General features: G+C 46.6%; 1 protein-coding gene across 1 annotated transcript; it reads right to left on the bottom strand.

Annotated features, from left to right (window-relative positions):
• Nucleotides 1–13,634: 13,634 nt before the first annotated feature.
• Nucleotides 13,635–17,243, bottom strand: Magel2 (MAGE family member L2). Its single transcript, XM_004623440.1, has one exon. The coding sequence runs from the start codon at nucleotides 17,241–17,243 to the stop codon at nucleotides 13,635–13,637; it is 3,609 nt and encodes a 1,202-aa protein (XP_004623497.1).
• Between the last annotated feature and the right edge of the window lie 397 nt (nucleotides 17,244–17,640).

Raw genomic sequence — 17,640 nt, 5'->3', positions numbered from 1 at the left:
CTGCTGTTGTTTGCCTTGGAGCCAGAAGAGTATGGACTGAACCCTCCAGTAACTGTGAGCTAAATAAACCTTTCCTTCCTTCATTTTGAGTGTAGGGTATTTGTCCCAGTCAGGAGTAAAAAGTAACTAAGACTGAATTTGGTAGCAGAGGAGTGGGGTCATTGCTGTGGCTATACCTGACAATGTGGATTACAGGCTTTTGGGCCTGGCTTATGGGAAGAGATGGGAAAGGTTCGGAGATGTCGCCTACATGCCAAGCGCTGGAACAGTTTCCGCTGTTCTGTATGGGAGATTCTGGTCAGAGCTCAGAAGACCAGAAGGCTGATGGAAAGCCCGCCTATAAAGACTAGGCTGGGGAGGTTTCTGCTGGGAAGGACTGCATTGGCTGTTGGACTCCAGATCATTTGTGTTTTGACTTGGCAGAGAAGTTGTCTGCATTTTGTTTGTGCCCAGAGACTTTGCTTGAGACTGAGTTTAAGCATGGCAGACTGATCAATCTGGCAAAAGGTATTTCAAAGCAGCCAAATATTGGGGCAGTGGCCTGGTTATTACTGGGGGCTTTTGGCCAGATTTATTTTGAGAATCAAGAGCAAAGAGCCCAAAAGGATGATTTAAAATGTGAGTTTGGCCAGAAAGGAAGCTCCAGGAAAGCTGTGGACTGTGAAGACAGAATTGAGAGGATCTCCATTGTTGAGAAGGAACAGGAGAGTAGAAAAGATGTCCTGAGGGCATCACAGGAGGCGGCAGGTTCTTGCCCTTGGCAGCCTCAGAATGGCAAGGGTGAGGGACTTTGCTTTGAGGAGAAAGCTGCAGATCCCCACGTTCCAGAATGGAGGCAGCAGCCACACCAGGTTCCAGAATGGAGGCAGCGGCCACACCAGGTTCCAGAATGGAGGTGGCGGCCACATCAGATCGCAGAATGGTGTCAACATAGAGAATTTGTTTATTAGAATCTGAGTCAGAATGCTCAGCAATCCAGGCACTTGACCCATACAGCCAAGAGAGGGGAAACCCTGGCTTCTGCTCCTGCTGGCAGCAGCCCTTGGCATCATCCATGTGGCTTTGGTTGTAGGTGCATGCAGAATGCAGGTGTTCTAAAGTTCAAAAGGCTTCCACACAGATTTCAGAAGAAGACCTGGGAGGCCAGGCAGTGTGCCCCTGAGAGGGCAGTGTGTGAAGCTGTGAGAAGCCTATCCAGTGGAACCTCAGAAGTTTGAAAAAGTCAGAAATGTGGATGGTCTAAGAAAAGCTGCAAAAAGGGAGCAAAGCAGGCCTGAGAGAAAAGCCATAGGAGCTACCCGCAGAAGTGCCTTAGGGGTGGAGCCACTAAGGCTTTTGGAGCTCACTACTCATTACAGAGTGCTTTGGATGGTCCACAGGGAACTATAGGACTTAACATTTGCCCTTCCGGACCTTGGACTTGTTTTGGTCCCAGTTGTCTGTATCCTGCTGTGTATCCCTTTGGAATGGCAATGTTTATCTTGTGCCTGTGAATGTTAGAAGTGTTTAACTTTTCATTTGTAGAGAGGCTCACAGTTAAGAGTTTGCCTTAGATCTTGATGGCTTGGGACTTGGACTTTTCAGTGTTGCTGAAACTGGTAGGACTTTGGCAACTCTTAGAGATGGACTAAAATGTCTTTTGTATAAATGGTTGTGCATGAGTCTTTGGAGGGCCAGGGGTAGCATGTCATGGTTCTAACTTAATGCAATGTTCAATTTGTAAAATGTTTAAGCATGTCTGTGTACCTGGAAATTGGCTTTAAAAAGTATGTGTCTAGTTGCCAAGTTGACAAGGGGTGGATTGTGTTAGTTGATACATTGTGTCAACTTGGCTGAATCAGCTCAGGCGGATCTCAGCGTGGGGGCTTCACCCTGCAGGTGGTCAGGGCCCAGGAATTGAGAAAGGCAGGAAGCTGCCCTGCCTGGTTTTTCTGCTGCCCCGCCCTGCTTCCGTGGAGAAGTCTGTCTTTGGAGGAGCTTGATCTTGGCAGCGGTGCCACTTTGTAGGAGCTCCGACCTTCACTGTGGAGCACTGGTCTTCGCAGTCAGTGCAGAAGGAAGAGAGAGGCTTGATGGATGCCGCTGCAGCTGCTCCTCCTCCTCTGCTCTTCATTGTTTTCTGCCGCATGAACTGCTGTCGTTCGCCTTGGAGCCAGCAGAATATGGACTGAACCCTCCAGTAACTGTGAGCTAAATAAACCTTTCCTTCCTTCATTTTGAGTGTCGGGTATTTGTCCCAGCAAGGAGTAAAAAGTAACTAAAGACATTTGGCATTCCTGTTGCTGAATATTTTTGCAGAATCTGACACGTAGTAACCCAGATATTGGCTTGATGTTGGCAATGAAAGGTTTCTGTTTATGTATTACAGAAAAGCTTGAGATTATGTAGTAGCAGTGCAATTAATAGTAACATTTAAGCCTCACACTATGAAGCACTCTGACTTTATAATTACATATAAGAAACATACAGTCCTTCTGTGTTTTTTATTCTTGCACTAGACAATACACAACATGGGACAGACACAACTTAAGGGAGGAGAGGTTTGATATGGCCCTTGTTTCAGGGGCTTTAGTCTGTGGACTGTGGGCTCCAAGGCAGACCCATCATGGTGACAGGGTGAGATGCAGCGCTGAGGCTTCATTCTTGGTGCTTCGGAGGCATAGCAGGGAACTAAGCTAGAAAGGAAGAGGTCGGTGACGACCGCATGGTTCACCCCAAAACATCTACAAGTGCACCTTCCTAATCCTCTGGACAGTTGCCATGCCAGTCATGTTGATGTCACTAACTCTATCTACCACCTTATTTAAGGAAATGATTTCAGTTTTCCTGAATGAGAATACTGATATCTGTACTTTTTAGGATAATGGAGAATAGCCACATATTGGATAAAAGAATATGCAGGACTTCTGTCTTCTGGAAACAGAAGGCCCAAGAGGGAAGCCTGTGACATTCTGTTACATCTTTCTGCACTGAATTATAGGCCACAGCCAGAGTTAGGCTTCTGCTGCACAAGTGAGGGTGAGATTGGCCCACACTTGAGGCCGCCTACAGTAGAAACTATGTCACCATTCTTAGACCATCCTAAGAGCTAAGCTGATGCATTCCCTTTGGAAGCTCCACTAAATATTACGAATAAATATGAGCAGCAGAATTCAGTTGGTCTTAAAGTAAATATAAAAATATGATTTTAGTAGCTGAACATATTTTTGAAAGTCTAGGAGAGGTCAAAGAGGAGAAAATTAATGCAAAAGATACTGAAGAAAATTAAACAAAATTCTGGAAATCCTGCTGAAAAAAAATACATAATACCAATTTAAAATGCTGTGATCATAGCATTGCAGAATACGCAGAGGTCCAGCTCCTGGGGCACGCCCTGTGGCATTTGCTGATGTCAAGTTCCAGACAAAATGATAAGGCAGAGCAATATATACTTCCTCCTGTTCATCCGCTGAGTGCAGCTGAAAGTCCTGGGCACTTAGACACCAATTCCTTTTTTTTTTTTTTTTTTACAGAACTGGGGATTGAACTCAGGCCCTTGCACTTGCCAGGCAAGCACTTATTCTACTGAGCTACCTCCCCAGCCCCCTAATTCTTACATTTGAAAGATTTACTCAAATACATCACCTTTGAAAGGTCACTCATTTATTAGAAGTGTCTTTTGTCAGATGGTTGGCTTAAACTTTAAAAGAAATCACACTTTAAAGAGTTGTAAATAATCCATTTTAAAATTTAAGCACACACATCAGTGTTGGTTACTATGCAGAGAGAATGTTATTGTGTAGTTTCATGTAGTCTGTGGTAAATGTTCAGCTGCATTTTTTATTAAATTAAGTCATGTCAAGAAACAATAAAACAGAAATATATTGCAGGGACAGGTAGAGAGCTGGAGCAGATTAGGATGTTAGAAAAAGACACTATTTGGTAGTAATTTCCCTGGTGTGTAAGCCTGCTAAAAGCTGCCACAAAAATGCCACAGGTAGAGTGACTTCAGCAACAGAACCATTTCCACTAATTTTAGAGGCTGGGAAGTCCCTAATCCAGGCATGTTTGGTTTCTGCTGACGTTCTTCTTTACTTTCACAGAGCTTTTTTAGGTGTGTGCATTTTTGCTGTCTCACCCTTCTGACACAGAGTATCTGCCATCTTTCTTTAGGTCCCACACTTATGACCTTAATGACTTTTCTGAAGGCTTTCTCTCCAAATTCAGTCCCTTTGAGGATGAAGGCTTCTATGTCTGACTCTGGAGATGGGGTGATGTGGAACAATTCAGTTCAACCTGTGACACAGAGTTGCAGTCTGTTACAGAGTTGCTTCTTGAGTCCTTTCTTAAAACTACAGTTGAAAAAGCAACAATTTAAAAACACAAACAGACACTAACTAGAGCCAAAAAAATTGTTGTCACTGGTCAAAGGACAAGGAAAGCTGAAAACTAGAAGGAAAGAAACTTTGTCTTCAGCCAAACATCATGGGAAACTGTGGTCTCACCTCATCTTTGTCAGCCTTTCACTCCAGACCAGGTGAAAGCCAAATATTCCCTTGCTTGTTGACCATTCAATGCCTACCTGCCCAGCCCTTCCCTGCTTATAGGTTGGAGGGAGCTAAGGGAATCCAGGCCTTTCATCTTACCATGTGGCAACAAGTTCTCAGGGTGGTGCGGAAGGAGCCAGCAGGAAGTATGGGCCCTGACCTGCATCCATATATGTGGGTGTGGAGGTGTAACATATGAAATGAAACGTTCCTTCTTTGGAGGTGATACAATGACATACATAGAAAAATCTCAAGAGAACTACCTAAAAATGCCTCAAAAATGACTTGAGTAAGATAACAGGTTGCAAGGTCAACAGACTGCACCCAAACATATTTTTAAATGTGACCACTGGACAAATAGAAAATCTAATTTAAAAAATAGTGTAAAACAAATGTGGTGGCAAGTCCAGCACTCAGAAGGCTGAGGCAAGAGGCTTACTGCACTTTTGAGGCCATCCTAGACTACATAGTGAATTCAAGGCCAACCTGAGCTACACATCCAGACCCTGACTAAAAAATGTATATTCAAAGTCATTTCAAAAGGATTAAATGGTTATAAACCTATGAATTTGTACAGGGTTTATATGGTGAAAAATACAAAAGGCTACAAAAGAATTTAAAAATACAAGTGGGATGCCTTCTGTGTAGATGGCCCCCAAGGTCTTGCGCAGTTTTAGGTGGGGTTCTTGGAGGTGGCTGGATCTAGGTTTGAGCTGTTGGGATCAAGCACACGTTCCTGGGACTGACTCATGGTGAGATGCTAGAATGAAGGCTTTCTTCACTTTGCTGTCTTCTGCCTTCTGTGAGCTATGGATTAACTGAAGCCTCAACAAACTGTAAGCTGAATGACCCTTCCTCATTTAACCTTGGGTGCCAGGGATTTTGTCTCAGAAACTGGAAAAGCAAGACAAGTAAATGAAATGATATTATATGTTTACTGATTGGAAGAGTACAGGTAGTAAAAATGTCAGTTCTTGCCCATTTGATATACAGATTCAATATCCTATCAAAATCCTAGCATGACTTTTGTAGATGTACTTAATCATATTTTAACACTTATGTGGAAAGTTAAGGGCCTACAATAGCAAAATATAATTTTGAAAAAAAAGACATTCAAAGAACCACTGTACACAATTTCAAGATTTGTTACTTTTTTTTTTTCCTAACTGGGGATTGAACTCAGGCCCTTGTGCTTGCCAGGCAAGCATTTCTTCTACTGAGCCTTCAAGATTTGTTAAGCATGCTTAATCTCAAAATCCAAACTCCAAAATGCTTTTAAATTCAAGATTTTATGAACACCAGTGTGAAGCCACAAGTGGAAATGTCTAAATCTGACCATCTCATAAGGTGGTTGTAGTTACAAATGTAATTGTCCTAAACTATTATATTCAATTGCCTTCAGGCTATGTATAAAAACTGTATATGAAGCATGAATATGTTTTGTATTTAAGTTTAGCCCCTTCTCCAAGATATCTGTTATGTAAATGTCTGTATTCCAAAATCCAAAATACTTCTGGTTCCAATCAAGTCAGATAAGGAATATGCAGCCTGTGTATAGCTACCATAATCAGGAAGTAGGTATTGATGGAATCAGATCTGATATGCATGTCGATTTAGGTGCACATGTAGATAAAGATAGGCAGATACCTCAATAGAATAATGATCTCAGAAATAGCTCGTAAATTTGAGTCAATGATATTTTTTGCAAAGACGAAAAAGCAATTCAGGGTTGAAAATATAGGACTTTACGCAAATATTCCTGGGACAACTGGACATCAGTGGGCAAGGAAAAAAGAAGACAATGAACTTTGACCTGAAATTAATGTAGTATACAAAATTAACTCAAATGGATTGTAGATTTAAAGATAAAACGAAAAGCCATCTTCTAAGTTTTCTTAAAAAAGCATTAACATGGGTTCTAAAGTCTGATGAAGAATAATAAATTGTGATATGAACAGTATAATACATAGAAGAAAATAACACAGAATTTATAAAAATTTAAGTCCAGTTCTCTGAAAGGCCCAGTTTTGGTGATGAACTCCAAGCTAAAAACTAGAAGAAAATACTTTCAAACCACACGTCTGATAAAAGACTCATGTCTGGGAAATACAAAGAACTTTCAAAACCCAATAAATCCCAAACCAAAGAATCATCTAGAAACCAGGCGAAGGAGATGAACAGAATGTTCACTAAGAAAGACACACAGACAGCACGCCATACCCAGGGAACCTTCATCAATTGCACAATGAAGATAACTAAGAAGAAAATTGAGTCCACAATGACTGTGCAAGAGCTTTTTCCTGTCAATAGTCCCTAAGCATTACATTATGTAACTATTTACATTACAAGTGTTATCATAAAGCATATGGAAATTATTTAATGTATGTGGAAGCATGTGCATAAATTGTATGTAAATACTATGTCATTCTAGAGAAGGGGCTTGAGCATGCATGGACCTTGGTCTCAGTGATTCCCTGGATCCAGCCTCCCAAAGATTGCAAGGAGAGTCTGTACACACAGCAAATAAGCATCAGTAATGATGCTCAAAGCCACTAACCATTAAGACCACAGTAAGGTACCAGTACACATACATTAGAACAGAAAGTGAAGAAGAAGTTCAGCACTTGTTTGTTGAGATTGGAGAAACCAGTGTTTCATATAGCACTGGGAGTAATGTATGACGTTACAGGCACTCTGGAGAAGAGTTTCATCATTTTCTCAGTAATAATAATAGGTACATGCTTAGCACAAGATTCAGCAATTATACTCATGGATATTTGCGACTGATACAATTCATGTCTACTAAAATATGCAGAAATATAGCAACTGTGTAGTAGCTCAAAGCTGGAGACAATGGAAATATTCTTCCTAGGTCAATATTGCTGTTGTGTTAAGAAGGAATGAATTATTGTCGCATGCAACAGTGTGCCTCTAGGGTGAGGGTGTCAGACTGAGTAAGAAAGGCTGGTCTGGGAGGAGCAAGTCCATCCATACAGCTTTCTCCAAATGACATAAACGGGTATGGAGAGCAGAGTGGGGAAGGCCAGAGGCCAGAGGTGGGGAGAAAGGCGAGACCGCTCTCTGTTGCAAGAGGTCCTGTGTAGGGGACAGTTCTGGGTGCTGACTGCGGTGATGCTCGCAGAGTTTGCCTGTGTGACAAGGTGACAGTGAGCTGGTCATCCGTGTGGCCGTGATGGCCACGTCTTGCATGCTGAACCTGGCCTACACATGATGGAAACATCGGGAAAACCCACCAGAGAGCTGCACAAACCCGCCCTGCACAATCGCTGCGTCTTCTGCGAGCCTGCACTTATCTCAGGACAAGATGTCTGTAGGGCCTCTCGCCCCAGCCAGGAGAGCTCGCACTCCCGTCTCCCAGCCTCAGCTCTGCTTCAGGGGAGACTCTGAACCGTGATGGAGCACATTCCCGGAAGCCCCGAAGCTGGGCCGGATCTCCCCGTGTTCCCGGTGGATTAGTGCGGCCAGTCTCTGCTAACTGTGACTCTCAGACAAGCTTACTGCACTAGCAGCAGCACAGGGCGCGAGTCTCCACCCAGGTGAGCCGGCCTCTGGCAGAGCCTGGCACATGTGCAGGGGGAGCGGCGGCCGGCTGAGCGGCCAGGAGTTGTGCTTAGTGCATCAAGCACAGCAGGCAGGGCATGATGGAGGAGGGCCTGAGGGGACCTCGCGGACAGATGATGAAAGGGAGCCACATGTGTCTTTCAGACTTTGCAAAGATTAGTGGACCGGATTACTAGGCTGGTCATACTGTGTAGATCGCTTCATGAAGTGTGTGTAATGGAGCACATGGTGAGATTTGGAAAAAAGAAAATGCCTCTTCCCAGCAATCGGTGGCTTCCCAGGACTCAAAGATTAGTCCACACTGCCTTCCTTTCCTAAAAATTCTCTTCATAAAAGATAGAAAATAAACCTGTACTGTCCAAAATGCTTTTGACCTGTAACATTCCAGACTGAGGTAAGAGAAAGCCAGAGAGATCTGTGTTCCATGAATTGGGCAGGATTGTTTTCCTTAAGATCTCCTTACTGACATAGGGTTTTTTTTTTTCCAGCTCCCTTTTTATTTTTATTTCTTTTTCTAATTTATTAATTTAATTCAATTTTATTTTCAAGCGTGAAAACAAAAGCAAGAACAAAAATCGGAAACAAAGATGGAAGCAGGGGAACATGCAACAATACATATTTTACAGATTTTTGAAATGAGTAAGGCTGGGCGGGGTTGTGGCATACCTGTAATCCCAGCACTTGGGAGGCTGAAAACAGGCAAATCACTACAGTCCGATTGACTAAGGAGACCTTGTAGACTCTGTCCTAAATACAGAAAGAAAAGAGTAGCTGATTAACAATAGGTGATATAGGGGTTGGGGAGATGGCTCAGTGGAATAAGTGCTTCCCTGGCAAGCGCAAGGGCCTGAGTTCAATCCCTAGTTCAAAAAAATGAAATAAATAAATAATAAAAAATAAAAAATAAATAAAACAAATGGTTGATATAATATCTATTTTTTCCTCAAATCTGTTGCTCAGATTAACAGACATAATTGCGTAAAATTGGACATATTGAATATTACTGCTTGCTCTCAAGAAAAAAGTTTTTGTTGACGTAATTTTGTTTTGTTTTTGTTTTGACATAGGTTTTTAACATAGAACTCAAGGAACTTTTCAAACTGTCCAGCAGAGGGACCCCTGATCTCATTTGTAAGTTTTTAGTTTGGTTACTTGACCTCTAACCCACTGTTTTTTGACCCTCATAATGAGGACGGCAAACTGAGGGAGCTCTGCTTTAACCTGAGGAACATCAGGATCCAGCACATGGCTTACATCAGATATTGGCATTAGGTTTGCACCACTGCGGCCCCATGACCAGTGGGCTGTCAGTGGGAGTCTCTTGGGGGTGCTACTTTGAGGGTAGGAACTATTGCAAAGGCAGTTCCCAAGGCCAGAAAGGAAACAGAATGGAGAAAGGAAAATTTTGCCATCCAAGGTAGCAACACTGGCATAACTAGAATCTTGCCAAATGTGTAGAAGATTCCAAGGTTTTCAGCTCTGGCAACTATGGGCAGGGATGACAAATGACACCTATAAGTATCATGACAGTTGGCAAGAAGGTACCTTGTATGTGTGCCTGTAATTGTGCAGACAAACCAATGCTGAGGGGCACTGATGATGCTTCAGGAGTGCTACTGAGGCATGGGGAATTCAGCCCTTGCATCTAGAAGGAAGTATCCCATTGGCCACAAGTATGGTCATTAATTGGTGATTACTGATGCGGTTGATTGATACATCAATTCGGCAATCTGGTGCATTCCTCTGAGGAGGACTGGCTTAGAACAAAACAGATTCACAAGTCAAATTATCATTTTCAGGTAGCTATCTAATAGATTAGCTTGCTTGTACTTAATCACTTTATCAATGTTGTAAATGTTTTCTTTTTTTATATATTTGGTACAGGGTCTCACTATGCAGCTCTGACTCATCGTGATCCTCCTGCTTCAATCTCCCCAGCACTGGGATTACAGGCATGTGCTAGCATGCCCAGACACGTTGGCCAGCTCAGAGCGCCCAGGAGTGGGGCTGCTGCTGGGGATCCAACCCTGGTCCCTGTGCTTGCCTAAGAAGGTGCTTAGTCCACTGAGCTATTTCACCATCCCTTAATATTTTCAAGTTGAATTGAATTGAAGAACTGATACATTAAAAACTTAAGAATTATTTTGTGCTTGTTCTTCACCATTATTGAGATGGCTGCAGGAAAACATACGGCCTCTTGAGGTCACTGTGTACTCGCTGTGTGGCTGCACGCACATCTACGGTTTCCAGTCGCAGACTGTAGCAGTCAGCTTGTCAGCACCTGCCTGTGAGTGCTATGCCTTCCGCTCTCCTCGGGTGTGGAGCAAACCCCATTGTTTTCTGAGGCATTTTCAGCAAAATCTTGTTGGACCTCCTTGACCCCAGCATGGATTTTAAGGGTCAGACATGTAGGGTATCTTTCATATGTATAAGCATTTCTCTGAGAAGAAATCTTTGCCCTCACTGAGGATTATCTTCATTTAGTCTGTGCTCATTTGGAAGTTTATAAGTAAAACAGAGTTAATATGCTTAAGCCCCTTGAAGCTGTGGTTGGCTGAATTGGTTTCATGACACATTCCAGCCAGTTATAATTTCAAGAGCGGGAACCTTCAGGGTGCAGTGGCCGGAGGTGAGTTTCAATATGCAGGACACAGCCATCTGTGCCACACAGATGACGAGCTCAGTGTCACTTTGTCACACAGGCAGACTCTGCAAGCATCACCACAGTCAGCACCCAGAACCATCCCCCACACAGGACCTCCCGCTACAGAGCGCGTTCTGTGGCGCTGCCCCTACCCAGTCACGAGCTCGCCTTTCTCTCCACCCCTGGCCTCTGGTCTTCCCCACTCTGCTCTCCATCCTGCTTTTGTCATTTGGAGAAAGCCATGTCAGGGGACTTGCACCTTCCAGACTGGCCTGTCTTCACTCAAAATGACATCTTCAACATAAATGCATATTTTATTATTCACCTTGGATATTCTATGTGACTTTATTCTGTGTCAGTGCAATCAACTGATAAATAGAATAGTAATCTAGTATTTTTATCTTTAAATACTAGAGAAATGCCCAATATTAATAGTTATTTCATTTTACTAATTTATTTATAGGGATTTTATCTTTTCCCACCACATAGTAAAAAGCTTTGTTTTACATTTATCTATATTTTATTAAATATCTGGGCTTTAAACCTTTCCTGACTTATTATCCTGTACCTCTTTATTATAAAACCCAACAGGGTTTTATTTTCTGCCTTCTGCTTTCATAATGCCAGTTTTTCTTACATTTTCCTGTGGAATATTTGGCTAGTTTAGTTTTGCATTTCTCATGAAAAAATATTTTTTCTTGTCATTGACATATCATAATTAGGTCAAATTTAGGCTTTCAGTTTTTCATGTGAAAGTCATTAAATTTGTATCCTATTTGAGAAGCAAGCTATGGAGGATTACATGTGGAAGCCCACCTGCCAACCAGGGGACACAGCCCCGGTGTGGCAGCGCAGGGATATGATGAGAGAAGCGGTGGCTCCACAGAAAGCCTGTTAGATTGCTCAAGCACCGCAGGAGTAGAGGGTTTGGAGAAAATGAAAGAAATATCATAAAGAAACCGAGGTCAAACCAGCAGTACTAGAGCCACTGCCTATTTGCTGCCCTGGCTGCAGCTCTCTGTGAGATGACCGTTACATTCAGCAGGCATTTGCCATTGTCACGGTAACTAAGGATTGATGGTGGGCAGGTGGGTAGGCTCTCCGTCCTTCTGACACGAACACCAGGGGAAGGTCTCCGGCAGCCGGCAGGTCCAGGAGTGGTGAGTCGTCCTGCAAAGCCAGTTCCGTTGAAGTTGGAACCCACGCCTCCCTCTGAGCCTCCCATCTCCCATCTCCCTCCTCACCCCCACTCACTGGCTCACGTTTCTACGTCTTGGCGATTGTAGCACCAATGGCAGTGATCATTCGAGAAGCTGGGACTGTATTTGAAGGAGTGGGCACAGGTACAGGTGAAATGACAGGCAAAGGTTGCAGAGCAAGTCTTAACCACAGCCTAAGTTTCGGGGCTGTGAAGTGAAGCACTCCCCGAGGGGCAGCGGCCGAGCCGGTGTCTGTAGCACTACCAAAACACCACTAGGTGGCAGACGAATTCCACCATCGACACTTACCGGGGTCTTCAAGTTTACTGAGAATGGAATGAGATTGAGTTTCCTAATTTTGATTAGACAGGGGTGGGCAAGCATGGCTAATGCACCACACGCCTAGGACAGTAGTGGCCTCCAGGAAGTCCTTATATGTAGCCTCATGTGTGTGCGTGCATGCATGTGTGTGTAATTCTTTCCATAAAACTTTCGAGCCTGTTGCAGCTCCTTCCCCTGGGGCCCTGTACCCATTGCCAACCAGGTATTCAGAACTTCTGAAACTCCAGAAGTTTCCAGTTGACTCCCTGTGTGTATCAGGATTAACTTTTCCTTCCAAGGAGTATTCCCTGTACTTCCATGGCCCAAAGAATCCCCCTTCTCATTCCCCCACCTTCATTTAGCCTAAAGCTCAAAAGGCAGGACTCCTGACTCTCAAAACCTGTGTGTGCCCTTCCCAGTAATCACCCTGGGTATTTTGAAGAGGCATGTTTCCCTTCCCATCCCAGGAAACTCTTACAATTTTACATACACTGTGCCAGAACAGCAGGGGTAGCTCATCAGACGAATTCACTAAGTCCCATGAACCCCCCCTCAGAATTGCTGGACACCTCTGTGGAGCATATGACTGTCAGGCCTTACACCCTCCTCTAAGAATACTATTGTGTGATTTGAAAGATTACTTAGAGGAATAGATCAGATGACGTATGCAACACTCTTTTAATTCTGCCTTCTTGACTAGTGAAGTTTCACTTTTTTTTAATGGAAATCTTAATGTTTTACCACCCACCACAATCCCTACACCAGTGGACGAATGGAGTACTCTTTTAGAAATCAATGTTGTCACCACACTTTTTACTATCCTGACAGTAGTCTTGGTGCTCATGTCTATTCAGTGTGTGTGTTAAAACTTGCCACCCAAACATTAAGGCAAAAATTAGAACAAAGACAAACACTTCCATGTTATGCTGAAAGTATATTTATATAGAGATATATAGATATAAAGCTTTACTTTGCTGCAGACAATTTTCACTGTTGGGTCATTTAAACAACCAAAGAACAACTTATTATGATTTTACATAAGCTGCACCAGAATAGCAGGGATAGATTGTCTGACTGATTCACAAAGCCAGCACAATTCTGATGCCAGAATATAACAAAACAGAGAATCACAGATATCACTTAAAGATACAATTGCCAGAATACCAAGAGAACAGTAGCCAGTGGAAATCAACACCATGTGAAAATATACAAAGCTTTGGCAGATAATATAAAATCAGATTTAAAGTTCAAACATACACGCATACAGAACAGGAACAAAGCCACCAGAAACAAAATGTCCCCCACACCCTGTGAGAGGCCTCTAGCCAGAGACCCAAGGGAACAGGATTTCTATAACACCTGTTAACTGGGACGGTTTCTGCTGGTGGGGTCATCAGAATCATCACTGGCTTCAGACTCATGCGCGCGTGAGTTCTGAACACCAAACTCTGCCAGTGCCTCAAGATAATGGAATTGCCAGCACTGAGGATCTCTTTGATGGAGCTTAGCCAGAAACCTCAGGACCAGCAATTTGCTGGTTTCTAGGAATGCTCGGGGTCCCCAAAGCAGCTCATATTCAGCTGGGTTGGTGCAAGGGATCCGCCTGTATTCTAGGTATTTGTGTCTCACAAAAACATCAGTGATTAGGGTTTTCAGGTTTCCAAAGAGAACATTTGTCTCACGAACATCCAACCCTAACTTGAACAGAAAATTAAAGATCATATTCTCCCTGATGCAGTTGCCATTCATATAGATCATGCTCAACACCACCATCAGGAGACCAAACTTGGGCTTGTCTATAACAGATGCTGGCAAATCACACTGAGGGTTCCCCAGATTGTTGATGATAATGTAAGAGTGAGTTTGAGAATCAATTTCCTTCAGCTGACAACCAAAATTACATTCTAGCTTTGTGTTGGCACGGCTGATGATTTCTAAGCACTCATCTTTATACTCTTGGATGACGACATTCACCATTTCTGAGCGCAGGATTGGCACCCTCTCTTGGTCTCTGACCAAGAGAAACTGCACCAGAGCATTTGCTCTCTCATCTAATGGAGAGAACTGCTGGGTTTCTCCCCTTTGGTCTTCCTGGTTGTCTCCGCATCTGTGGGAGAGACATGGAACCTCAGAGGCAATGAAGGGCTGAGGGAAACCTGAGCCTTCACCATGATCTAGGCCCCTGGAGGTGCTCGGACCCTCCCAGATGCTCCGTGCCCAGGATGTGCTGGGCCCTTCCCAGCCACTCAGGACCCTGGAGATACTAGGACCCTCCCAGCTACTCAGACCATAGGAAGTGCTTGGGCACTCCCAGTCTCCCCAAACTCCCTGGACAGAATTTGGTATCTCCCAGTTACACAGACTAGAATTTTCCCAGGGCCATGAATTTTGCCAGTCTTGTGAGTCCATTCTATGCCTACTGTTATCTTCTTCAGGCTCCAGGTGCTTCTTCTTCCGGGTGGCTTTGCCCGAGCGACGTGGTGGTTCGACAGCCTTCGAGGTCTCAGGAACAGTGGTGGTTGCTGCGGGGGCAGCTTCTGTAGCCATCAGGATGCTGGGTTCAGCCTTGGATGAATTTGAGACATTCTCATTAGGCTGCAAAACCCATGGAACTGCAGGCAGAGCCTCTACACAGGCATATGGGTACTGCAGAGCAAGTGGCAGTGACTCTAGGGTCTCTGAGGTGGCAGATGGGCCATTAAAGGCATTAGAAGAGACAGGCTGAAAGTGGGAGGTAGATGGAAACACCCTCGAGGTGGGAGGAAAGGTGTCTGATGTGGTAGGCAAGTATTTCCAGGCATTTGGCAAGTGTGCCCTGGAAGCTGACATTGCCCTTGGAGCACAGAAAGTGCCAGCAAAAAGCGTACGGTCCTTTGGAGGACCTTTTTTCGCTTTTGCAGTGGTCCTGCGTTCTTTAGAAGAACCTTTCGGTTCTGAAGAAGAGGCCCCACATTCTCCTGCTGGAGTCATGAGTGATTTAGCCTCATCCCTGGGAAAATTTGCCCCTGCTACAGGGGCTCCTGGTTGGGCCTGCAAGGTGGGAGGTGGCCCTTGCCAGAGTTGTATTGCTGGCATTTCTGCCTGCGGGCCCGTGGGCTGGGCCTGGTGGGTGGGTAGCTGAGTTTGCAGGCCTTTTTGGGAGGCCAAAGCCCCCCGAAAGGGCTGCTGCTCCACCTGGATGATTCGGGTGGGCTGCCCCTGGACCTCTTGGGCAGACAGGGCCTGCTGAACATGAGTAGGTACCTTTGGTGCCTGCCAGGCCAGAGCTTGTGCCTGCTGCACCTCTTGAAACTCCATTGATGTCGGCAGCTCATGTGGCATCGGTGGATGGCCTTTGGGGGCCTGCCAGATGATGGATGGGCAGTACACAGCCTGATGATGAGCTTGTGGAGCAGGAAGTGGAACAGACAGCGGAGTTGGCAGCACTGGTTGCGGTACCTGTGGGCCAATGGGCGGCATCGCAGGTACCTGCGTAACTATTGGTGCCATAGGCACCTGCGGTGCCCCCTGCACCTGTGAGGCCATCAGCCGAGCGTGCGGGGCCTGCCGAAGCGGAGGTGGGGGTGGAAGCCCATGCCAGAGCTGTGGCTGGGTAGTCAGGACCTGTTGTGCAGACCGGATGGGTGGAGGTGCCTGGCGTATCAGCGGTGGTGCCTGACGAATTGCAGGTGGTATCTGGCGCATCATAGGTGGTGCCTGGTGCATCATAGGTGGGATTTGGCGTGGCACTGGTGGGGGACCAGGACGGATGGGTGGTGGGCCCGGGCGGATGGGTGGGGGCCCCTGGCGCATGGGTGGTGGTGCCTGCCAGGCTATCGAGGGTGCCTGCCATGTGACCTGTGTGGTCTGCCAGGTCAAGGGCGTGGCCTGCCAGCTTTGCAGAGGTGCCTGCCATCCGGTTGAGGCGGCTTGCCATCCTGGAACTGTCGGCAGCTGCAGCTGAGGATGTTGCGGTCCCTGCGGAATCTGTGGAGGAGGCCTGATGACCTGCGACTGGATTTGCAGGATCAGGGGCTGATTCTGCGGGACCCAAGATGGAACAGGCTGTGTAGGAGGTGTCACTGGTTGAGGCATCAGTGCTGCTGAGACTGGAGGCTGGGTGACTGTCACTCTCGAACCAGAAGGCTGCATCATCAGGACACCAGGAGCTGGAGGTTTCGCCATCAGGGCTGGAGAAGGTGCAGGCTGGGTCATCAAAGCAGCTGGAGGTAGAGGCTGGGTCATCGGAGCTCCTGGAGCAGGTGGCTGGACCATCAGGACTCCCGGTGTCATCGACTGGGCCATCAGGACTCCTGGAGCTGGAGGCTGAGCCATCGGCGTCCCCGGCGGTGGTGGATGTGCCATCGGAGTCCCCGGTGTTGAAGGGTGCCCTATTGGGGTCCCCGGAGGTGGGGGAGGGACTATTGGGGTCCCTGGAGGCGGGGGAGGGACTATTGGGGTCCCCGGAGGAGGAGGGTGGGCCATCGGGGTCCCAGGCGGGGGAGGATGAGCCAACGGGGTCCCAGGAGGAGGAGGGTGGGACAGTGGGGTCCCAGGAGGAGGAGGGTGGGCTATAGGGGCTCCGGAAGCAGAAGGAGGCACCATCAGGACTCCCGGGGTGGGAGGCTGGGGCACCGGGGCTCCTGGAGGAGGCGGAGGTTGAACCATCAGGACTCCAGGATTCGGAGGCTTGCCCATTGGGCCCCCCAGCGGAGGAGCCTGGACCAGACCCCCAAGGGCAGGAGGCTGGGCCAGTGGAGCCACCGGGGCTGGCAGCTGGCCCGGCGGAGCCTCCCAGGCAGGCTGGGTTGCCTGCCAAGCGGCCAGGGACGCCGCCTGCAAGTCCATTGGAGGAGGATCCCAAGGGACTGGAGGAGCCCGGGAGGAGGCAGGCGGGGCACGCATCAGAACCGTGGGGCGGCTATAGACAGGCGGCTGGGGGGCCTCTGCGGGAGGGCTGGAGTCACCCAGGTTCTTACTTAGCTGCGACATGTCCCTTGGCTGACAGCTGGTGGGTCTCCTCCTCCGACAGCTGCTGGGCCGTTTCCTCCAGAGAGCCGAGAATGCCTACGTGGCTGAGCTCCCTCCTTGCTGAAGGCTGGATAGGAAGTGAGCGGCTCCGGCCGCCGGCTGCAGTTTTCTGCAGTGAGCTGAGGGGGAGGGGGCTGGGCCGGCCACGCCCCCGACCACCGCAAGTGGATGCTGCAGAGGGGCGTCCACCTCAGCAAGTCCAGGCCCCCTGAGCAGTCTCCTCCTCAGGCAGGAGTGACAGGAGCAGATTTACATGTTAGAAAAACCCCTGTGCTGTAATTGGAGGAAGCGCAGACCACTAGCACGGAGGGAGGTACTCAGACGGGGGAGGGGAGGTGGTGTGGTCTGAGCTCCGATA

Source organism: Octodon degus, unplaced genomic scaffold (genome assembly GCF_000260255.1).
Source record: "Octodon degus isolate 3935 unplaced genomic scaffold, OctDeg1.0 scaffold00002, whole genome shotgun sequence".
NCBI lineage: Eukaryota > Metazoa > Chordata > Mammalia > Rodentia > Octodontidae > Octodon > Octodon degus.
Note: the sequence above shows the minus strand (reverse complement) of the source record. Positions and strands in the feature narration are given on the sequence as shown.